This window comes from Aulonocara stuartgranti (assembly GCF_965226115.1).
Source record: "Aulonocara stuartgranti genome assembly, chromosome: 8".
NCBI classification, from domain to species: Eukaryota; Metazoa; Chordata; class Actinopteri; order Cichliformes; family Cichlidae; genus Aulonocara; species Aulonocara stuartgranti.
Genome location: NC_138959.1, coordinates 29,179,240 through 29,197,150, shown reverse-complemented (window position 1 = coordinate 29,197,150; position 17,911 = coordinate 29,179,240). Strand labels below are relative to the sequence as shown.

Below are 17,911 nucleotides of genomic sequence, written 5' to 3'. Positions count from 1 at the left end.
ACTTGGTAGCATAAACTCTGTGGTGGAGCTTCACCATTGTATTTGTGTCTAGGGTTTCTGCCCTTACTGAACACATGACTTTTTCAGAGGGTGGTATGGGGAACTGTGACTAGGTGTAACTGGTAAGTGTATAAAGGGTAAAAATTGCACAGTTGAACTTGAGTAGTGTTGTAATTAATCTAGTAGTTTGATCTGGTAGTTTTATTGTAGACCACGTTAACTGCTTTGAATTGCTGTTGTGTCTTGTAGGTATTTTTATGTGCTTCCTTCAGCTTCCAGGCCTCTCTGGGGGGAAATATATTTCTGCCTCGAGTTTCTAGCTAAAAGTTACTTAGTAAGCAAATAGGGGAAAGTGTTGGAAGTCAGATTGTTATTTACAGCTAAATTTTATTTTGGACACAGATCTTGCGTGTTTGGTGTCATGAGAATGCAGCCATTCGCTTGCCATATGAAAGTGACACATTCATATGTCCTTATATGGTCAGGACAGTCTTCAAATTGGAAGGACTGTGTGTGTGTGTGTGTGTGTGTGTGTGTGTGTGTGTGTGTGTGTGTGTGTGTGTGTGTGTGTGTGTGTGTGTGTGTGTGTGTGTGTGTGTGTGTGTGTGTGTGTGTGTGTGAGACAGAGAGAGAACAAAGTAAGATCTTCCTGTCATTTTTTCCACTTCGACAAAAGTGTTTCACACATGGGTTCAAAGCCACTGTGTTACTTTATATTACATTACTTTTCCTTTATTTGTTTTTTTTTTTACATTGCTGATGTTTTAAATAATTGGTTTTAAGGTGTATCCAGTCCTGTGTTTTATACTGCAGATATCTACAGTTTAATGCAACTTACCACCAGTCAGATATACCCATAATAGATGGTCGTGTACTTTTTGTCTTTTGACTACATTTTTTTTCTAGTAAATTGCTTAAAAAGTTATGGACAAATATCAGGTTATGTCAGTTTCAGTAGTTTCAACCTCTCAAAGAGAACAGAAAACTAATCTTTAGCCCATTTTCCAATTAGTACCTCCTCGGCACGGCTCGCCACGGTTTGCCATTTTTAAAAACGGGAAAATTGCTACAAAAAACCACACAGAGGTCTCCAAGTCTGACAAAAAGCCACAGACCGAGCAGCAGGTATATTCTTGCCTCGACGCCCACATTTATTGCTTTGTTCATGTGGGATGCTCACATATGTTGCTATGACAATGACCACGGACATAAGGTGGTTCTAAATTGTTATGTCGTGGCAAGCTGTGTCTAGTTGGTGTGAATAGGTACTAATGGAAAAGGGGCGTTTGTCCTTTCAAAAGTTAGTGTTATCTTCCTATAATTTGGTTGATTCTGTTCATCTGTATGTAGCATTTTCCAGATGAACCGAATCAACTTTTTGGGATGGATGACTGATCATGCATAAAGATATATTCCATTTAATTCTCAGTTTGTATCTTTTTTAGTTCATAAGGTCATTTTATTATCTGACAGTTTCTTGGTCAGATCCCTCACAACATCTTCTAGTTAACGCTAACTTGTAAAAGTACTCTTCTAAAAACCTCCCCTGCAGAAAGAAGCAAAGCTTTGGTCAAAGGCGGAGCTGGAGGATTCCGTCACTCACCCACTGAACTACAGAAGAAAACTCTACGCTGCATGAGTAGAGCTAAGTTTCCCATCAGGATATCACAGTAGATACTGAGACAAGAGTGGGTAGGTAAGAGCAATTCAATGTGTAATTCAATGTCTAATAGTTAGGGTTTTATAAATACAGTCATTTACTATTCCTTAAGTAACTAGTGAGAGGTTTCTCATTGTTTTTAAATGCAAATTTTTAAAGTAAAGTCAAGGAGACTGTCTTTGATTTCATTCATAACTTATTGGAAAGGATTTGCATGTGCAGAGTATTTTCATGTACTTTCTTTAAGATTAAGTACTTACCGTTTTAGTTGATTCTTCTATTTTAATGTGTGTTTTGTTGACTTGTTTATGTAAAAGTCACTCTTCAGCTGAAAGGTTAAAATGTTTCTCTTCTACAAGATTATCATCAGTTCTAAGAACACCAGCCAAAGAGATTTTCTGTGACGAAATGATGTTTCTGGCTTTAATTAGTACAGCCTGTATTAGTAATGTCATCTATTCTTTACAGGCTATGCTAATCTATGCCAGAATCACCAATGCGATGGATGGTGAGGCTATAATACTGTTCAAAGATTTCTCAGTGTTTGTCAGCTTTTGTGGAAATGCAGTGCTGTCTTGCGTATTTAATACTAAGGACAATCAAAATGTATCTAGAGAAGGTTTGCTCTAATTTTATAGTCAACATATACAAGGTGACTCGCAGTTTGTATGCGGCAAAAAGTGTCAAAATCTAAAAAGGATGCCAGGAATGCTTTGGAAGAGAGGGGTTGTTTTTTCATGTAATTTGGGTTGCGAAAAGCAAAAGGATTTAAACGTAAATGTATAGTAAATGTGAATACATACATTTAATATGTCACTTGTTCTTTTCATGTTCAACTGAGTATCGAAAATAAGTAAACGACTCTGTTTTCACAGTTTTTTAAAACTGTGTTATAGAAAAGATGAAATAAGAACTGATGTTACAAACCACCAACCCTCCACACTGTGTTTGCTCACGTAAACAGCAGCTTCGTTTAGTTGGCTTTCAGTGTGGCCGTGTTTGATGCCATTTAATAGTTTATGGATTAGGTCGACCATTGTATGTCGGACGTGTAGCACTAAAATTCAATGTGATGTTTAACTATTTGAACAGGAGAAAGTATGTAGGTATTGCACACTGATCCTGTGCAAGATTACACTCTGACTTTACATTACAGTGTCCTGTTGATAAAATAAGTTCAGGTTTCAGTGAGGCAGGTTAAGAGGATGCTGTGGCAGACAGACAGAGGTCAAACATGATGAAGGATCTTACCTGGTAAGCTGGGGAGTTTGAATTTGTTCTTCTATTAAGAGAACTGTTTTACTGTTTTACTGGGCTCTTGTTGGATTGGTAGCAGGTTCTACATGTCTGCAGTCACTCAGTGAACAAAGGATGGCTGACTATGTTTTTCATACATAAAGAAGCATGTTTAAATTTATACCTCTTATACATCTACTAAGAAGTACTTGCCACTATTCCCTGTGCAATATTTTGGCAGATGTGCAATTACCATCCCTATCCTTAATCACCATAGCCATTCTACCCTTATTTATTATATCCTATTATGATGCCCATGTACAAACTCCCACAGTGTTTTCTTTACTTCTGCACCTTTGTAGTCTTGCTACCTAATTTTGCTGTGCATTCAACTGTACAATGACAATAAAAACGTTTTAAGTTCTAAGGCAATTCACTTGTCTCACAACAGCCTTGACTGAATTTATGCTGTCCTCATTACAAGTTTTTGACTGTAATGTATTTCAACTACATAGCTAACTTGTTATATCCTTTATCAATGCATCCTCTAAGGCACAGATGGTTTGTTGTATTTGGTAGGGTTTAATTGTGAAAAATATGCAAATATTTGTAAAACATAAAAGAAAGCAAATTGTATGTGTATTATTACAGAAGTAAAATAACAATAACTGTAACATATGAGCAGCCTAGAGAAACAGTACTGTACAGACACATTTAATTTGTCTGCAAATAACCATGATCACAGATACAGTACTCAGTCCCAAAAGATAGTCAAAAAGCTAGCAGCTTAGAAATGAAGCCATATTAAGCAAGGATTAAAAGGATTATTGCACTGCGATGCTCGGTCTATGAACCACTGAGCAAAAAGGAAGCTCCTTAGTGACCCCCATGTGTAACCACAGTGATTATTACAGGCTCACATCCTTTGCAATACTGCTATTTACAATGACCACAAGATGGTGCCAAAGGCAGTACCAAAGAAAGAAAAGCTATGGTTCCAATACAGGAATTTCTTTTAGGAAGCTCTTTTCACAGTTTCACACTGGGCTTCTCCGGTCCGCACATTAAAGCAGACTTGAGCAAGAAACTAAACTCTTAATGTATCCATGTGTATGTGTGATTGGGAAAATGCCTTACACATATGCTGTGCATATAGAATAAACAGTTGTGATTATGTGTAAACTAGTGAATGACTTTTAGCAAAACTGCTTTTAGATTTAAGTAGGAGTAGAAAATGTTGTGCAAGAGCCAATCAAAGCAGCCACCGCTCTAAGTTTATACCTTACTAGTATCTAAATGGATGAGTTATTAAAAAGAATCTGACCATTATAATGTCCTTATGAAGAGAGAAACTATCCAAAGTAACCAGTTTGTAAAGATATTTGTAATGCTTATGACCTTTAGATAATTATTTACTTTGTTACTTTGTACCTCCTTACATGATGTTCGGTGTGACTTAAGGAATTGGGAACAACCAAGTAACCCCGTAACCTCTAAGGCTGAAAAATGAAGCCAACATGAAAGTGCCAATAACACTGGTACCTCTAAAGGTAAATTGAGGGTGATTCCAAAACTGAGGTAATCACAATAGGGCAATCAATTACTTTTCAGACTTTTCTGTGTGATTGACATGTAGCTATTTCCAAACTGCTTGCTAGGACTCACTCTGTAGGTGGGTGGATCGATCTAAACATTGACAATATCGATACCAATGATGGTAATGGTATCAGACTGATATCAGCGCGATTGATATATACTCTTCCCTAAGCTGACTTTATAAGCTGATATGAAATGTTTGTATCTGTATTGGTATAGGCAATACCATCTTTGTATTTATTTGGTATCAGCATCAGAATGTGTAGTATGGCACACCACTACTCATCTCAGTCAACTGGAGTCACTGAACTGGACCTCTCAGTTTGGTTTGTGATATTTGGAGCAATCTAATTGATTTGAGAAATATTATGGCTTGCTATGAGGTACCAACAGTCCAAGACATTTATGTGCTTTGGTGAGTGAATGCTAGTAATTTATTAGTCTGTCACTTTGCACCAGTGATCAGGTGTATCAGGAAATCATACGATTGCACCTTGCTAATGCTGACAAGCTGGACTGGATAGTCTGGATAAAGTAACATGTCTTGGCTGACTGAAATGGTACCTTATTGTCATTTGTAAAAGTATCAGCTGAATTCCTTAATCGTTCATTTTTATGTATTAAAATGATTTATTCTGTTTTTTCTTTCAGATGTGTCATGGTCACAATGAACCTGACCTCCAGCTCTGATCCTGTCTACTTCCTTACCAGCAGATTTCCTGGTATGAGAGACCAGCCAGATACCATCATCAAAGCTGACTCTGCTATCTTAGGTACTATGCACAACTGTAAAGCTGTGTAAATTATATGTGTACATGTTAAATGATATTCTATCTGAAAGAACACGTGCAGGGAATAGGAAATTAAAGAAAACAAAAGAATTTAAGATTATGCCTATATTCCTGCAGGACAATGCGTGGAGGAAAAAGAAGACATACGAAGGACAGTCAAAGAACTAAAAAAGCAAAAAATACCAAAATGTAACAGAAAGCCACTTGACTTTAGGCTGGTGACAGAGAGATAATAATGTAAGGCTGCGAAAAGAATTGTGGCAATCTGAAATGGAAATATGATTTGTAGGCACAATAATTTCAAATCATTGCTTTGTTTTTTCCAAATTAGGTTATTTTATTAGTTGAGAAAATTGATTCACAATAATAATATTCTCCACATTTTCAGGTGGCTCCTACCAGAGTATGGGCAATTCAGCAGATAACAGAACATTAATGCTGCCTCCAGATGAGTTTAATCCATTAGGAGGGCATACAATCTGGCAGGTAACTGTTGTGGCAACAGTTCTACTTTTAACTTTGATCTTATTAGATCTGTTTTAGGGCTTCACTGTATAAATTCCATTGCTTCAGTACCAAGCCATGGAACTCTAACTACCACCAAAAATTCAGCTCATGGGTCTAGGGGCTTGATGGCTCCTGTGAAAGTTTTGCGTACAGTAGATATTCCGGGGCAAACTTTGCATACATGAAAATGTATTTTCATAAAGAGACTTTTTACAAGTATGGTTACATTTTTGTTTTGTTCAGATTGAGATATTATTGCAAAACAAAACTGTTCCACATGTAATATAATGTTAAACTGACAGTGATGCAGGATGACATCTGCAGTGAAAGCACGTCATTTGAACCATTGCTTGACAAGTGAATAGTTTTCTGTATGTTCCTCATTTATCCTAAAGGTGTTATAGGTTTGGAGGAACTATATAGAGTAATAGGTCATTTACTGCACAATGGCTGTTGAGTTTAAGGAAGCAGTTCGTTTTTGATTTTTGCCTACGTCTTCACCTTCAGGTCATCATAATTGTCCTCCTCACTGGATCACTTTCTCTTGTCACTATTGTTGGCAACATCCTAGTGTTGGTGTCGTTCAAGGTAAATAAGGCACTGAAGACAGTGAACAATTACTATCTGCTGAGCCTAGCCTTTGCTGACCTGACCATTGGAACGCTGTCTATGAATCTGTATACCACCTACATCATCATGGACCAGTGGGCCCTGGGACCAGTTGTTTGTGACCTGTGGCTTGCGATAGACTATGTGGCCAGTAATGCCTCTGTCATGAATCTGCTAGTCATCAGCTTTGACAGGTAAGTTGAATTTAAAAAAAAAAAATTCAGTAAAGTAAATCTATCTACCAGGGGTGCAACGATCGATATCGTATCGATATTGAACTGTTCGGGTGCTTTCGGTTCGGTACGCATATGTGTCGAACAATACAACAATTTTAATTTATTTTATCAACTTTCCTTCTGACGGTGCTGTCTGTGTTGAGCGCTCAGTGGATCTGCGCTCGACAGTGCAGCCTAGGCGGAGTAGTCGAAAGCAGATTCACTGAGCGCAGGGCAAGCTAGCGAGACAGAAGTTAAGCTCTCCTTGCAACATGGCAAATTGAACCTCCCCCACCCTCATTCAGATGTGCCGTTTGGAACTATTTTGGTTTTCATGTGACGTATGACCCTGAAGGTAAGCGCATCATGGACAAAAGTGAAACAATGTGTCGGATGTGCCACGCAATGCTCAATTACATGGGTGGGAGCTAGTGTGTTAGCACAGTTAGCTCGTTAACATGTTGGCCGTCCAGCCCCAGGCACGGGGCGATCCGCGGTAACTCGTTAACGGAGATTTGCCGTGTTGTGGCGTTAACGTCATTTCAGATTAACGCTGACAGCACTAGTGGGAACACAACGAATATGACTGCACATTTACTCCGACATCATCCTCGTGCAAAGACAAGTGGAAGCAGACAACAAGCACGCATGCTACAAACTTTACCCGAGTCATTTAGACAGCCGTTAGCACAGGATTCTCCTTATGGGGACCTGATATGTTTAATATGCTGCTGAGAATATAGCCCAGAAGAAGCATATAGTATAGCTTTTATTTTGGAAAGAGCCATTTCTCTGTAATAAACTCTTTTCCAAAGATGAGTGATTTCTCCATCAGATAGATTTTTTTTTTTATCCCTTTATTGTTTCAGCAACATTAAATTTAAAAACTGTACTTTTGAGTTAAAATATATATTTATAATTTTAATAAATGACAAATTAAAAAGGCATGAACAATTTTTTTTTGTATTGAAAAAATATCGAACCGTGACACCAAAGTATTGAACCGAACCGTGAATTTTGTGTATCGTTGCACCCCTACTATCTACGGTCATGTATTTTGATGTATAAATTTTAATGATTTAAAAATAAATACATAAAACATGTATTGGAATCGCAAACATTTCCATGCTTTATGATTGAAATGTATCCATAGCCATGACAAAGCTTTCATGAGCGTCATGGGTTTGAAAATATCTAATTCTTTTGACTCTGAACAGCTTCAAATAGTTGCCTGCCTTCTTTTTGTATCCTCTTAGGTATTTTTCTGTGACCAGACCACTGACTTACCGGGCCAAGCGAACAACCAAGCGGGCCATGACCATGATTGGATTAGCCTGGTCTATCTCTTTTATTCTGTGGGCCCCAGCCATTCTGTTCTGGCAGTACATCGTGGGTGAGCGGACAGTACAGCCAAACGAGTGCTACATTCAGTTCTTGTCTGAGCCTATAATTACATTTTGTACAGCTATTGCTGCCTTCTACCTGCCAGTAACTATTATGGCAATCCTGTTCTGGAAGATCTATCAGGAGACAGAGAAGCGAGCTAAAGATGTACAGGGTCTCAAGGGATCTGGGTCAGGGAACAACCCAAATCAGGCTCCACATGAAAGGGGTAGTAGTGGAAAAAAAGGTGGAGAAAGTACACCCAACAACCAGAATATCTCAGCAGCTATGCTGCACCAGGTGAGGTCCCAAAACTACAGCAGCTATGGACTAAATCATTTGTCTTCTGAGAAGAACAACGCAAGCCTACCAGGAGGCGTAGAAAGTAGAGGGAAATGCAACATGTTCTGCTTTGAGATTTCATCTCTTCTGCCAGTTCACCATGCATCCAAGAGATTAAATGCCACATCACCACCAGCAGAACAGAGTAGCTGTGACAGCTTTAACAATAACGAGGCCTGGGATTCAGAAGACCAGTCAGGTTCAGAGGCAGAAGTCGATGCAAGATCTTCAAAAGGTTGGACATAGACCTATTTAGTGGTCTTTGTTTTCATAATATATTAATAAATACCCTACTACATGATGTTTAATGTTCATTACATGTCCCTTTTGATGTTTAATATATCTATATAGATGGTAAGAAGTCTAGAAAGGGGAAGGAAAACAAGGAAAAATATCCCCTGTCTACAAACATAAGTCCAAGAGGATCAAATGCAGCAACCTCCTGTTCTGCTGACCTGTCACCTACAGCTATCACCATGAAAGATGCTGCAGTGGCCAAACGCTTTGCCTCCAAGGCCAAGACGGAGATCAGCAAGCGCAAGAACGAAAAAAAGGCAAATGAGAAAAAAGCTGCAAGGACACTTAGCGCCATTCTGTTTGCCTTCATTACAACATGGTTACCATATAATATCATGGTTTTGGTCAATACTTTTTGTCAGGACTGTATCCCTGAAACTCTCTGGGCTCTGGGCTACTGGTTGTGTTATGTTAACAGCACAGTCAACCCCATGTGCTATGCCTTATGCAACAAGACCTTCAGGACAACCTTTAGAGATATTTTAATGTGTCAGTGGAATCAAAGAAAGAACAAGCCTCATTTTTATCAGAGACAGGCTGTGGCATTCCATAAGAAAGACCCCATGTAGAGTGTGGATCTTTGTTTAAAGCTGCACTTTCTAATCCACAATCAGAGTTGGATGCCTTAACTTTAATGGAAACATAATTAATTGAAATTCACCCTCACAAATATTTTTGTGTTCTATTAATTTATGTGTAGTTATTATTGTAGGGTTTTTACATTACAATATAAAGCCCCTTGAGGCAACTGTTGCTGTGATTTGGTGCTATATATAAATACAGTTAATTTGAATGTTATTGTATTCTTGCTTTTTTACCAAGCTACTGTAGTAGAAAAACCTATCGTCCAAAATATTGTATCTTCATTGCTTCATTTGGAATGGATAATTATCTTCCACAGATACTCCAAATAATCACGTTTCATGTATTTAGCGTCATATCCATAAAAAAAACTGGTCACCAGATATTACATAGTAATACAGATGAATCACTAGAATATATCACCTTCAGTGTTTTTGGTGGGTGTATCTTTACATTGCCCACATGTCCAAATAACTCATGGATTAAACAGTTTCTCCACCCTGAGGCCAAATAATCAGTTTCAGTGAAAAAACAACTCTCAGTTTAACTTAAAAAAATTAAATAAAAATAAAATCTTCAGAAACTTGAATATTTGCAAAGTTTGAGCCCATAAAATGACTTTGTGTAAAATCTCTGACCTTCACTTTCGCACTTACTTTATGACACACTGTACTGGTCTTAATAACTACGATGTTCAAGTAGATTAATTTTAGTTTCATTTATGAAATGACAATCTTGAAGGATTTATAATTTCCTGGATTCAATTCAAATAATAATGTGTAATAATACAGAATGATACAGGGAATAAGTATTGAGCATGCTTACTGAAATTTATATAATACTTAGTACAACTAGCTGCTTGCATTGCTTGGGTGTGATCTTTGATCCATTTTTTCACGCAAACTGTCTTCAAATCTTAAAGGTTTCAGAGTGTGAACTTGGATTTTTAGTTCTTTCCAAAGATTTATAAATGGATTCAAGGCGGGGCCATTTCACAAGATGCATTTTCTTTCTCCAATTGAGAATTTTCTTTCTGTGTGTTTGGGAATTGTCTTGCATTGTCTACCCTTGTTTTACATGCAGCATCATGGCTGATGGCAACAGGTCAAGGATGTCTTGGTACATCACTCCATTTATCCTCCCTTTAGTTATATGAAGTCTGCCAAGTTTGAGCATGACCACATGCTACAAAAAACAATCCCCACCATAGTGTTTCCACCTCCAAACTTGGTTGGTATGGTGTTTTTGAGGTGCCATTTCTCCTCCTCCTCCACAATGTGTGCAGTGAGATCAAGTGAGTTTAATTTTGGTCTCATTTGACAAGACTATGTTCACCCAGTAGATCATTGGCTTGTCTAAATGTTTTGCAGAAAACTTTAAGTGACCCGCAAATTTATTTATCAGCAATTTATTTATTGGAGTGAGCTGAAAAATCCTTCAGTAGTCCTCAAGGATTTGTTATTTGTAAGGTTACAGTAACCTTTAAGAACACTGTAAATGTTATAAAAATAAACAGGTTTTTACCACTACTATTTCACAAAGGCTTAAAAAAGGAATGTCCACAATTTAGACTATTTTAATGTGGGATATTTTATTAAAGCAATTTAGCAGAAGCAAAGCAAAAGCACAACCAAAAAATAATGATCACATAATCAAATCATATTTAATTATACTTATCCAATTAATCTAACCTGAGTTAATGCTCATTTCTAATACTAATCTGGAAAGGAGAGCTGTTGAAGAGAGAATGGGTATGCATTGGCTAGAAATGGGAATTGATAAGAATAAAGCACTTCAATGCGAGTAAAGATTCCAAGGAATTGGACTCCTGGGAACCTCGATACCCATCCCTAGCCTTGGCCATGATGCCCTTATCTCTCATCCATTTTGATATCATCTAATAGGAAAGTAGCTCCCTTTGGAAATTCAGTCCCCTAGGAATAAGGTAAAAATCCAGATCTTCTTGAAGTTATAATCCACAGGACCACAGTAGACATCCTTGAAAGTTGTAATCCAGAAGAAAAAAAAAGGAAATTCAAGTCTTCTTGAATTTATAACCTAAAATGTACAAAAAATCTAAAACCAATTTTTGGGTCCACCGATGAACCTTGAAATACAATGTTTTGCTCATCCCCAGAAGACCGAGAAGAACAACCTCAAATGTTCCTACAAGCCTTCTTTTTATAAAGGCAAGGCAAGTTTTTTTGTATAGCACAATTCAATGGATGGGGCCTTCAGCTGTAAAGCCACATATTCAAAAGCCTGAAAACTTCCAGGAGATAGCTGCTTACATTGAAATGATTCATTAATAAGACAGCAACCCCTCCTCCTCTCCTGCTCACCCTGGCCTCACTGATAAAACTGTAGTTAGGAGGGGTCATCTCGATGAGAACAGCTCCACTGTTACTTTGGTCCAACCAAGTTTCAGTTAAAAACATAAAATCAAGGCTGTGCTCAGTGATTAAATCATTAATTAAAAATGTTTTCCCAGCTAAAGATCTAACGTTTAATAAAGCCAACTTAAGTGTTTTAGAGGTATTACTTGTCCCCTCGTGTTTGGGAGCAGTCTGTGGCACACAAGGTATGTTTACTATGTTTAAAGATCTTTGAGAGTGCAGCTCTCTGTGTTTTGACCAGGCCACATGTCTCCTTCTGTCACCTGAAAGTACAGAGATTTTAAAACCTTCTAGTAAACAGGGTCCCAGCTTCTCCTGGGAAAAGTCGCCACTGCCATAATCCTCGCAGCCCGGACCCTCCACACATCACACATCAGACTGCGGAGACAGGGCATGAAGGTGGTAAGGAGGAACTAAGGGGGGCAAGGCTGGGCAATGTAACTTCGATTGCTCTGTTGAGGGTTAGGGTTAGGGCGAACCTTTGGCCGCTCTGGTGGGGGGTTTATGGGGGACAAAAAGGGATTGGGCCGGGGGTTAGATCTGAGCCCAGCACTGACCCGCTCCATCATCTCCTCAGTGAATAAAACAATGATGTATTGAATTTTTTGGAAACAAGACAAACAACAACAAATTAGCAGAGCCAAATACAAACAGAAGGGAAAAAAACACAGGCACATAAGTTACAAATATCAATATCTGGGTCAAAATATGTACAGTATTCCACATTTAAAGTCAAGGGAAAAAAATACAGACATTAATTATCACGAGGTAGGGGATCAAACAAAGCCCGACATATCCTATAGCACACAATTGCCCTTTATTGCCCTTCACAATTGCCCTTTATAATGGCCTCCACCCCCCTTTTACACTCATTTGCTCATATAGAATAGAATAGAATAGAATAGAATTCAACTTTATTGTCATTGCACATGCACAGGTACAGGGCAACGAAATGCAGTTTGCGTCCATCCAGAAGTGCTTTAGTGATATAGATATATTACAATATATATTAGCAATAATATAGATATGTAAGTATATTACAGAAATGGGTCTATTATGGTATGTTATAATGTACACGGTATGAAGTATGTTGTGAATATTCTATAACTATAAGTATGTACAGGCTGTAGTGAGTACAAGCTATGTACAGGCTATGAACAGGATATAAATATGAAAAACTATACAGAATATGAAATAAATAACTTTACAGAATCTGAGATATACAGCTATACAGAAATGGGAACTATGCAAGTTGTAAAAAGTTGTAGGATTAAAGATTATCGACTGTACAGAATGATTATTTACACAGAGCTATACAGTAGTGCAGTTAAGATAAGTGAGGGTGTAGATAGTTTCTACAGAGGCTATATAAAGTGCTAGTGAGCAAATATGAGCAAATTATAAAACAATTGTATGATATGATGCCAACATTCTTCAGATATAAGGTCCCCCTATTTCAGTGTTGGGAAGCTTACTTTTAACATGTATTCCACTACGGATTACAGAATAAATGCCCCAAAATGTAGTTTATAACGTATTCTGTTACGTTACTTAATGTGAGTAACGTGTTCTGAATACTTTGGATTACCTGATATATTGTCCAGCTTTTTACAACAACATGAATGTACTATCGCTGTGTGATTTACTACTATTACCAATGTTAGCTCGGTAACATTGTTACCGAGCTAACATTGTTAGCTGGTGTTGGCTGAGGTTAGTTCATAGACTGTAGACTGTTAGACTTGATTAACAATTTGCAGCTAGCATTAACAACCTCCTAGCTGCAAATAATCATGTGCAGTTCTGAAAGCAATACCAACTAGATTTTTAAATCTTAATATAAAACTAGAAAGCGAAAATTTCTGAAGAAATTTTAAGTGTGCCTATGCCGCCGCTAATCAGTGTAGTTTGCCATTCAAACGGCTACAGAGAGCAAAACTCAGCAGAGCAGCCATTCTCCACCATGAACTATGGTAAAACCAAACACCGCTCGTTTGCTTCAGTGCAAACATACTGTCATAAATTACGCTTAAATAGACATGAAAATAAGAATAAGAATTAAAAGTTAAAAATTAAAAGTGCTAAATAGATAGGTATATACATGATATATACATGAGTGCAGGTGGTGATCAGTGCCAAACATGGAATGATGCAGTCAACACAGCGTAGGGTCATGTGTTAGGGGTGAGAACAGTCATAAGGTTATTGTTCATGTGTCCAACAGCAGAGGGGAAGAAACTGTTCTTATGGCGAGAGGTTCTGGTGTGAATGGACCGGAGCCCTCCTGCCTCCAGTTTCAAACTCCAGTTTCCAGCAATGGCGGCTGCTACTAAGTTTTAAAATTACTCTTACTAATCTTTCTGGGTCACAAAATAAACTTTTAACATATTTTCAGGCGAGAAAGTAGCTGTGTAAACATCAAATATCTGCTCGGTTTATCAAGATATCGCATATTTGCCAAAGTGCTTCGACGTTTTCGGAGACGTCTGCTACCCACCAGCTCGACAGCTAGCCGGGAGCTCGAGGGTTACTGATGCGGCCGAGAACGGCACAACTCCTGGCACATCATTTTCAGACCATCGCGGACTTTCGCTACTCGGGTTAAATGTAATATATAATTCACTTAGACAACCTACAGATGTTATTGTTGGGCTTTTTTCAGTGTTTTGTTTGTTCGTGAGTAAATCGGTTTGGCTGAGATTAAAGTTATTAGATTAGATTAGATAAAATAAAACTTTATTAATCTCCCTCCTCCTTGGTTTTTACACAGCTGACTAAACGTCAAACAGAAACCTGATTAAACATAAGTATGAGACAGTCGAGAATTTACGCCAGTGTCCTGTTATATTTTAGATAGCAAGGAGCAGACGGCTGAGTTTATTAAACTCCACCGAGACAGCGGCGACGCTAATCTGAAGGCTAGACCGTCCAATTTCACGGCCGTTTACTTCCGGCCTACCCGACCTCCTCAGGAGGATGCAGCCCATGAATTTGGACACGACCAGTGTAACTGATTGTAAAAAGTCAGCACAACGAAAATATACATAACGTCTTACCTGACATTCAGTTCACTGGACACTCGTACCGGCGGCGTGAGAGGGAGGGTGAGGGGGGTGAAACCAGACAGAGAACCACTCTCGGTGTAAGCCAGGGCCAGTCGCTTGGCGGCCGCCTCGCATCTCTCTTTTTCCCCATCTCCTTTCTGTCATACACCGCTGCCCTCCGTCGTAGCTCCGCGTTAGCCACCACCAAACAACCGAGTTATTTTTTCCACATCGAACAGCATCTGGACAATCCACCACCTTTCACTGTTTTTACCGTTACTAAAATGAATAAATGAATCACCAGCCCATATAAATGAAAAATAAATCCAGCAGCCAACCAAGAGTCATCAAGAAAGACTAGGGGATGGAACGAGAGCGTGAGCCGGCCTATGTGTGAGCCAGCCCGGCCTGGGTGTCACACAAGCCGCGCTAGCCAGCTAGCCGGCTAGCTGCCATGCGGCGCTAGCAGTAACATCGTGAGAGATATGGGACTTCTTGATAAAATATGGGACTTCTTGATAAAACGAGCAGATATTTGAAGTTTACACACCTACATTCTCGCCTGAAAACCGGTCGATCAGCGGCCGCCTCGCATGTTTCTTTCCCCACATACGAGGGGAAAGAGACACATACCGGTGGCTAGCTAGCTAGCTCCGCGTTAGCCACCACCAAACAACTCAGTTAGTTTTTCCTCATCGACCAGCATCATCGGCCCATATAAACGAAAAATAAGTCCAGCTAAGACAAAGACTGTTTGCGGAGCGATCGGGGATGAAAGGAGTTAGAGACGCCTCACTGAAAGCCAAGCCTGGGTGCTTTTGAGTGAAGCAGCGCTAGCCGGCTAGCTAGCCAACATCGTGAAAAATCTGTTGCCAATATGGGATGTTTTGACAAAACGAGCAGATATTTGACGTTTACACACCTACATTCTCACCTGAAAATATCTTAAAAGTTTACTTTGTGACCTAGAAACACGAATAAGAGGAATATATTAAACGAAGTGGCAGCCGCCATTGTTTGACTGGGTAGAGGCATGCTATGAATTGTGGGATATGCAGTTTTCCATCAAGCATACACCCTTGCCGTTACCGTAACTATTCAATGCTTCGCGCAACCTTAAGAATTCCAATGGTTCCTGAAAGCACCGACGCTGTGCGCGCCGTTGATATTGTTGTCATTATGGTAATCCAAATACGGGGACATACCACTAGAGTGAGCCAACACACCACAAATTAAGTTTCACTTACCGGTAAGTTTCATTTTCCTTCCCATTCATTTCAATGGGCAAAAACTTGCATTAAAATATTCATATTTAAAAAACTATAGAAGTAATAAACACCAAAAGTCATAGCACACTATTCCTGATCCAGCCGCACAAAATGATATAACATATATACGCGCGAAAATTTCAGGCTGAAAAAGGAAAATAATAATAATAAGAATAATAAGAATAATAAATCCGAGCAATAGTAATAAGTGTGCCTTTTGGCATAGGCACACTTAATGAGTAACAGGGTGGACATTAGGCAAGGCTGCGCTCTTTGCAGTGATCTCGTATTGAAAACTATTTCTGTATCAGTAATATGTTTACTTTCTGACATGGTCCTGGGTCACTGACCCAGTATTTAGTATTCTATGTGCCTCTCTTGTCTTTGGTCTCTGTGTTTCTGTCTCCCCTGTCAGCTTTATCCCCTAGTCAACTCTGCAGCTCAGTGTTATGTTTCCTGTTTTACTTTGAAGGTCTGTGTCCTAGGTGAATGTATTGAATTTTGCTTCCCTTTGGTCACATCATGTCTGATTTGTCCCAGCTGTGCTGTCCTCCTGTGTCTCATTCCCCTCGTTATTCCCCAGTGTATTTAAGTCTTGTGTTTCTCTGTGTCAGTGTTGTGTCCTCCCTCATGCTGTGTGTTCCTCTTGGAGACGTTTAGTTTATATTTTCCAGTTTACTTTAGTTCTGCATCTTTTCCATGTGTCAGCAATAAAGCTGCATTTTGAGTTATTCCCGTGTGTTGTGAGTTCTGCATTTACGGTCCTCTTCCTGCCTGCACACAGCTGAATCAAGACAAAGGACACGACCACAAAACTGACTCAGTAGACTCACATTTTGCCTGGAGGAGGAATGGTTAGAGCAACTAGGGAATTTCTACCGGAGGATAATCCATGCTGCGGATCCCTACAAGAAGCAACTGGAGGTAGTGATGGTGAGATGAAGCCTCATGATGAACTGAAGCTTCCCATCCAACTGGTCGACTCATGGTTCGAAGCATTGTGATGATTCATTTGCTCTACTGCGTCATCAAGTGGACAATTCAAGTGAAACGGGCTCAATGATTATAGTGATGTGATGTGTAAACCGCTAAACTGAATAAATAAATTGTTTTTCATGGTTATTTATCCTGAATATTGTCTCAGTATGTCTGATACAAAAGAGAAAGTGGAAACTATCAGTACACAGTTTTTGGGATGATTGTGTAACTGCGTAATCATGCTTATGTACATCTCAATAATGACACAAACTAGTGTGTGGCGCTTCAAGTTGAATGAATAAAGGAATTACTATTGTTCATGACACCAATAACTGAACTCTAAATATTAGTTATATTTAATACTATACTAATTTTATATTATATTAATTTAATTAATGTTTGTGTATAATAAATTGGCAGCTTAACACAGGAATGTACATGGAAACAAAAAGGGAGGGAGTTGTGATGTGAATGTGCTTGTGACTTTATAACAGTGCTCATGACACTAGGGTAAAGTTTTCATTTGTTTTTATTCAAAAATAGCAGCTTTTCCACAGTGCTGGGCTTAAGACGGTTCCTCTTTTTTGAGAGGATTTCTCCTGCTTTTGAAAATATCCTCTCACAGGGCACAGATGAAGCAGGGGTTGCAAGAAAAACCACAGCAAGTTTATACAAGTTTGGATAAAGAAATTTGTGTCCAGTACTCCAGTAGCTATGTAACACGTATGTAATCCAATTCCACAACACGATGTGATGGGGGAATCAGCTGTGTTTTGCTGCCCATTTTATTTCGAATCTGGCGCGAACCGGTGAACCAGTTCCCGAATCAGTCACGTGGTACGGACTGCCCGCGAGGCCTCGAACGTCACTGCATACGTAATCAACGCAAGCCTCGATACGCGCTTCAGAAAAACGCCCCCGCGATTACCCGACGCGCGATTCGAAGCTTCGACACACAGGACACATCACTAACTGGAGGTAGTGTTTGTTGATCACTTCCTGTCATC

At 39.0% G+C, this 17,911-nt stretch overlaps 1 protein-coding gene across 2 annotated transcripts; it reads left to right on the top strand.

The window, feature by feature from the left end:
* The first annotated feature begins 2,175 nt into the window (after positions 1-2,175).
* Positions 2,176-9,408, top strand: chrm3b (cholinergic receptor, muscarinic 3b). 2 transcript variants are annotated; one of them, XM_082544603.1, is made up of 6 exons: positions 2,176-2,914; positions 5,144-5,265; positions 5,672-5,769; positions 6,298-6,593; positions 7,871-8,574; positions 8,691-9,408. In XM_082544603.1, exons 2-6 carry the CDS (start codon positions 5,151-5,153, stop codon positions 9,203-9,205), a joined length of 1,728 nt encoding a protein of 575 aa, XP_082400729.1. In that variant the 5' UTR covers positions 2,176-2,914; positions 5,144-5,150; the 3' UTR covers positions 9,206-9,408. The 2 variants fall into 2 exon arrangements, with proteins under 2 accessions (XP_082400729.1, XP_082400728.1); XM_082544602.1 differs by lacking the exons at positions 2,176-2,914; positions 5,144-5,265 and adding an exon at positions 5,458-5,520.
* The last annotated feature ends 8,503 nt before the right edge of the window (positions 9,409-17,911 follow it).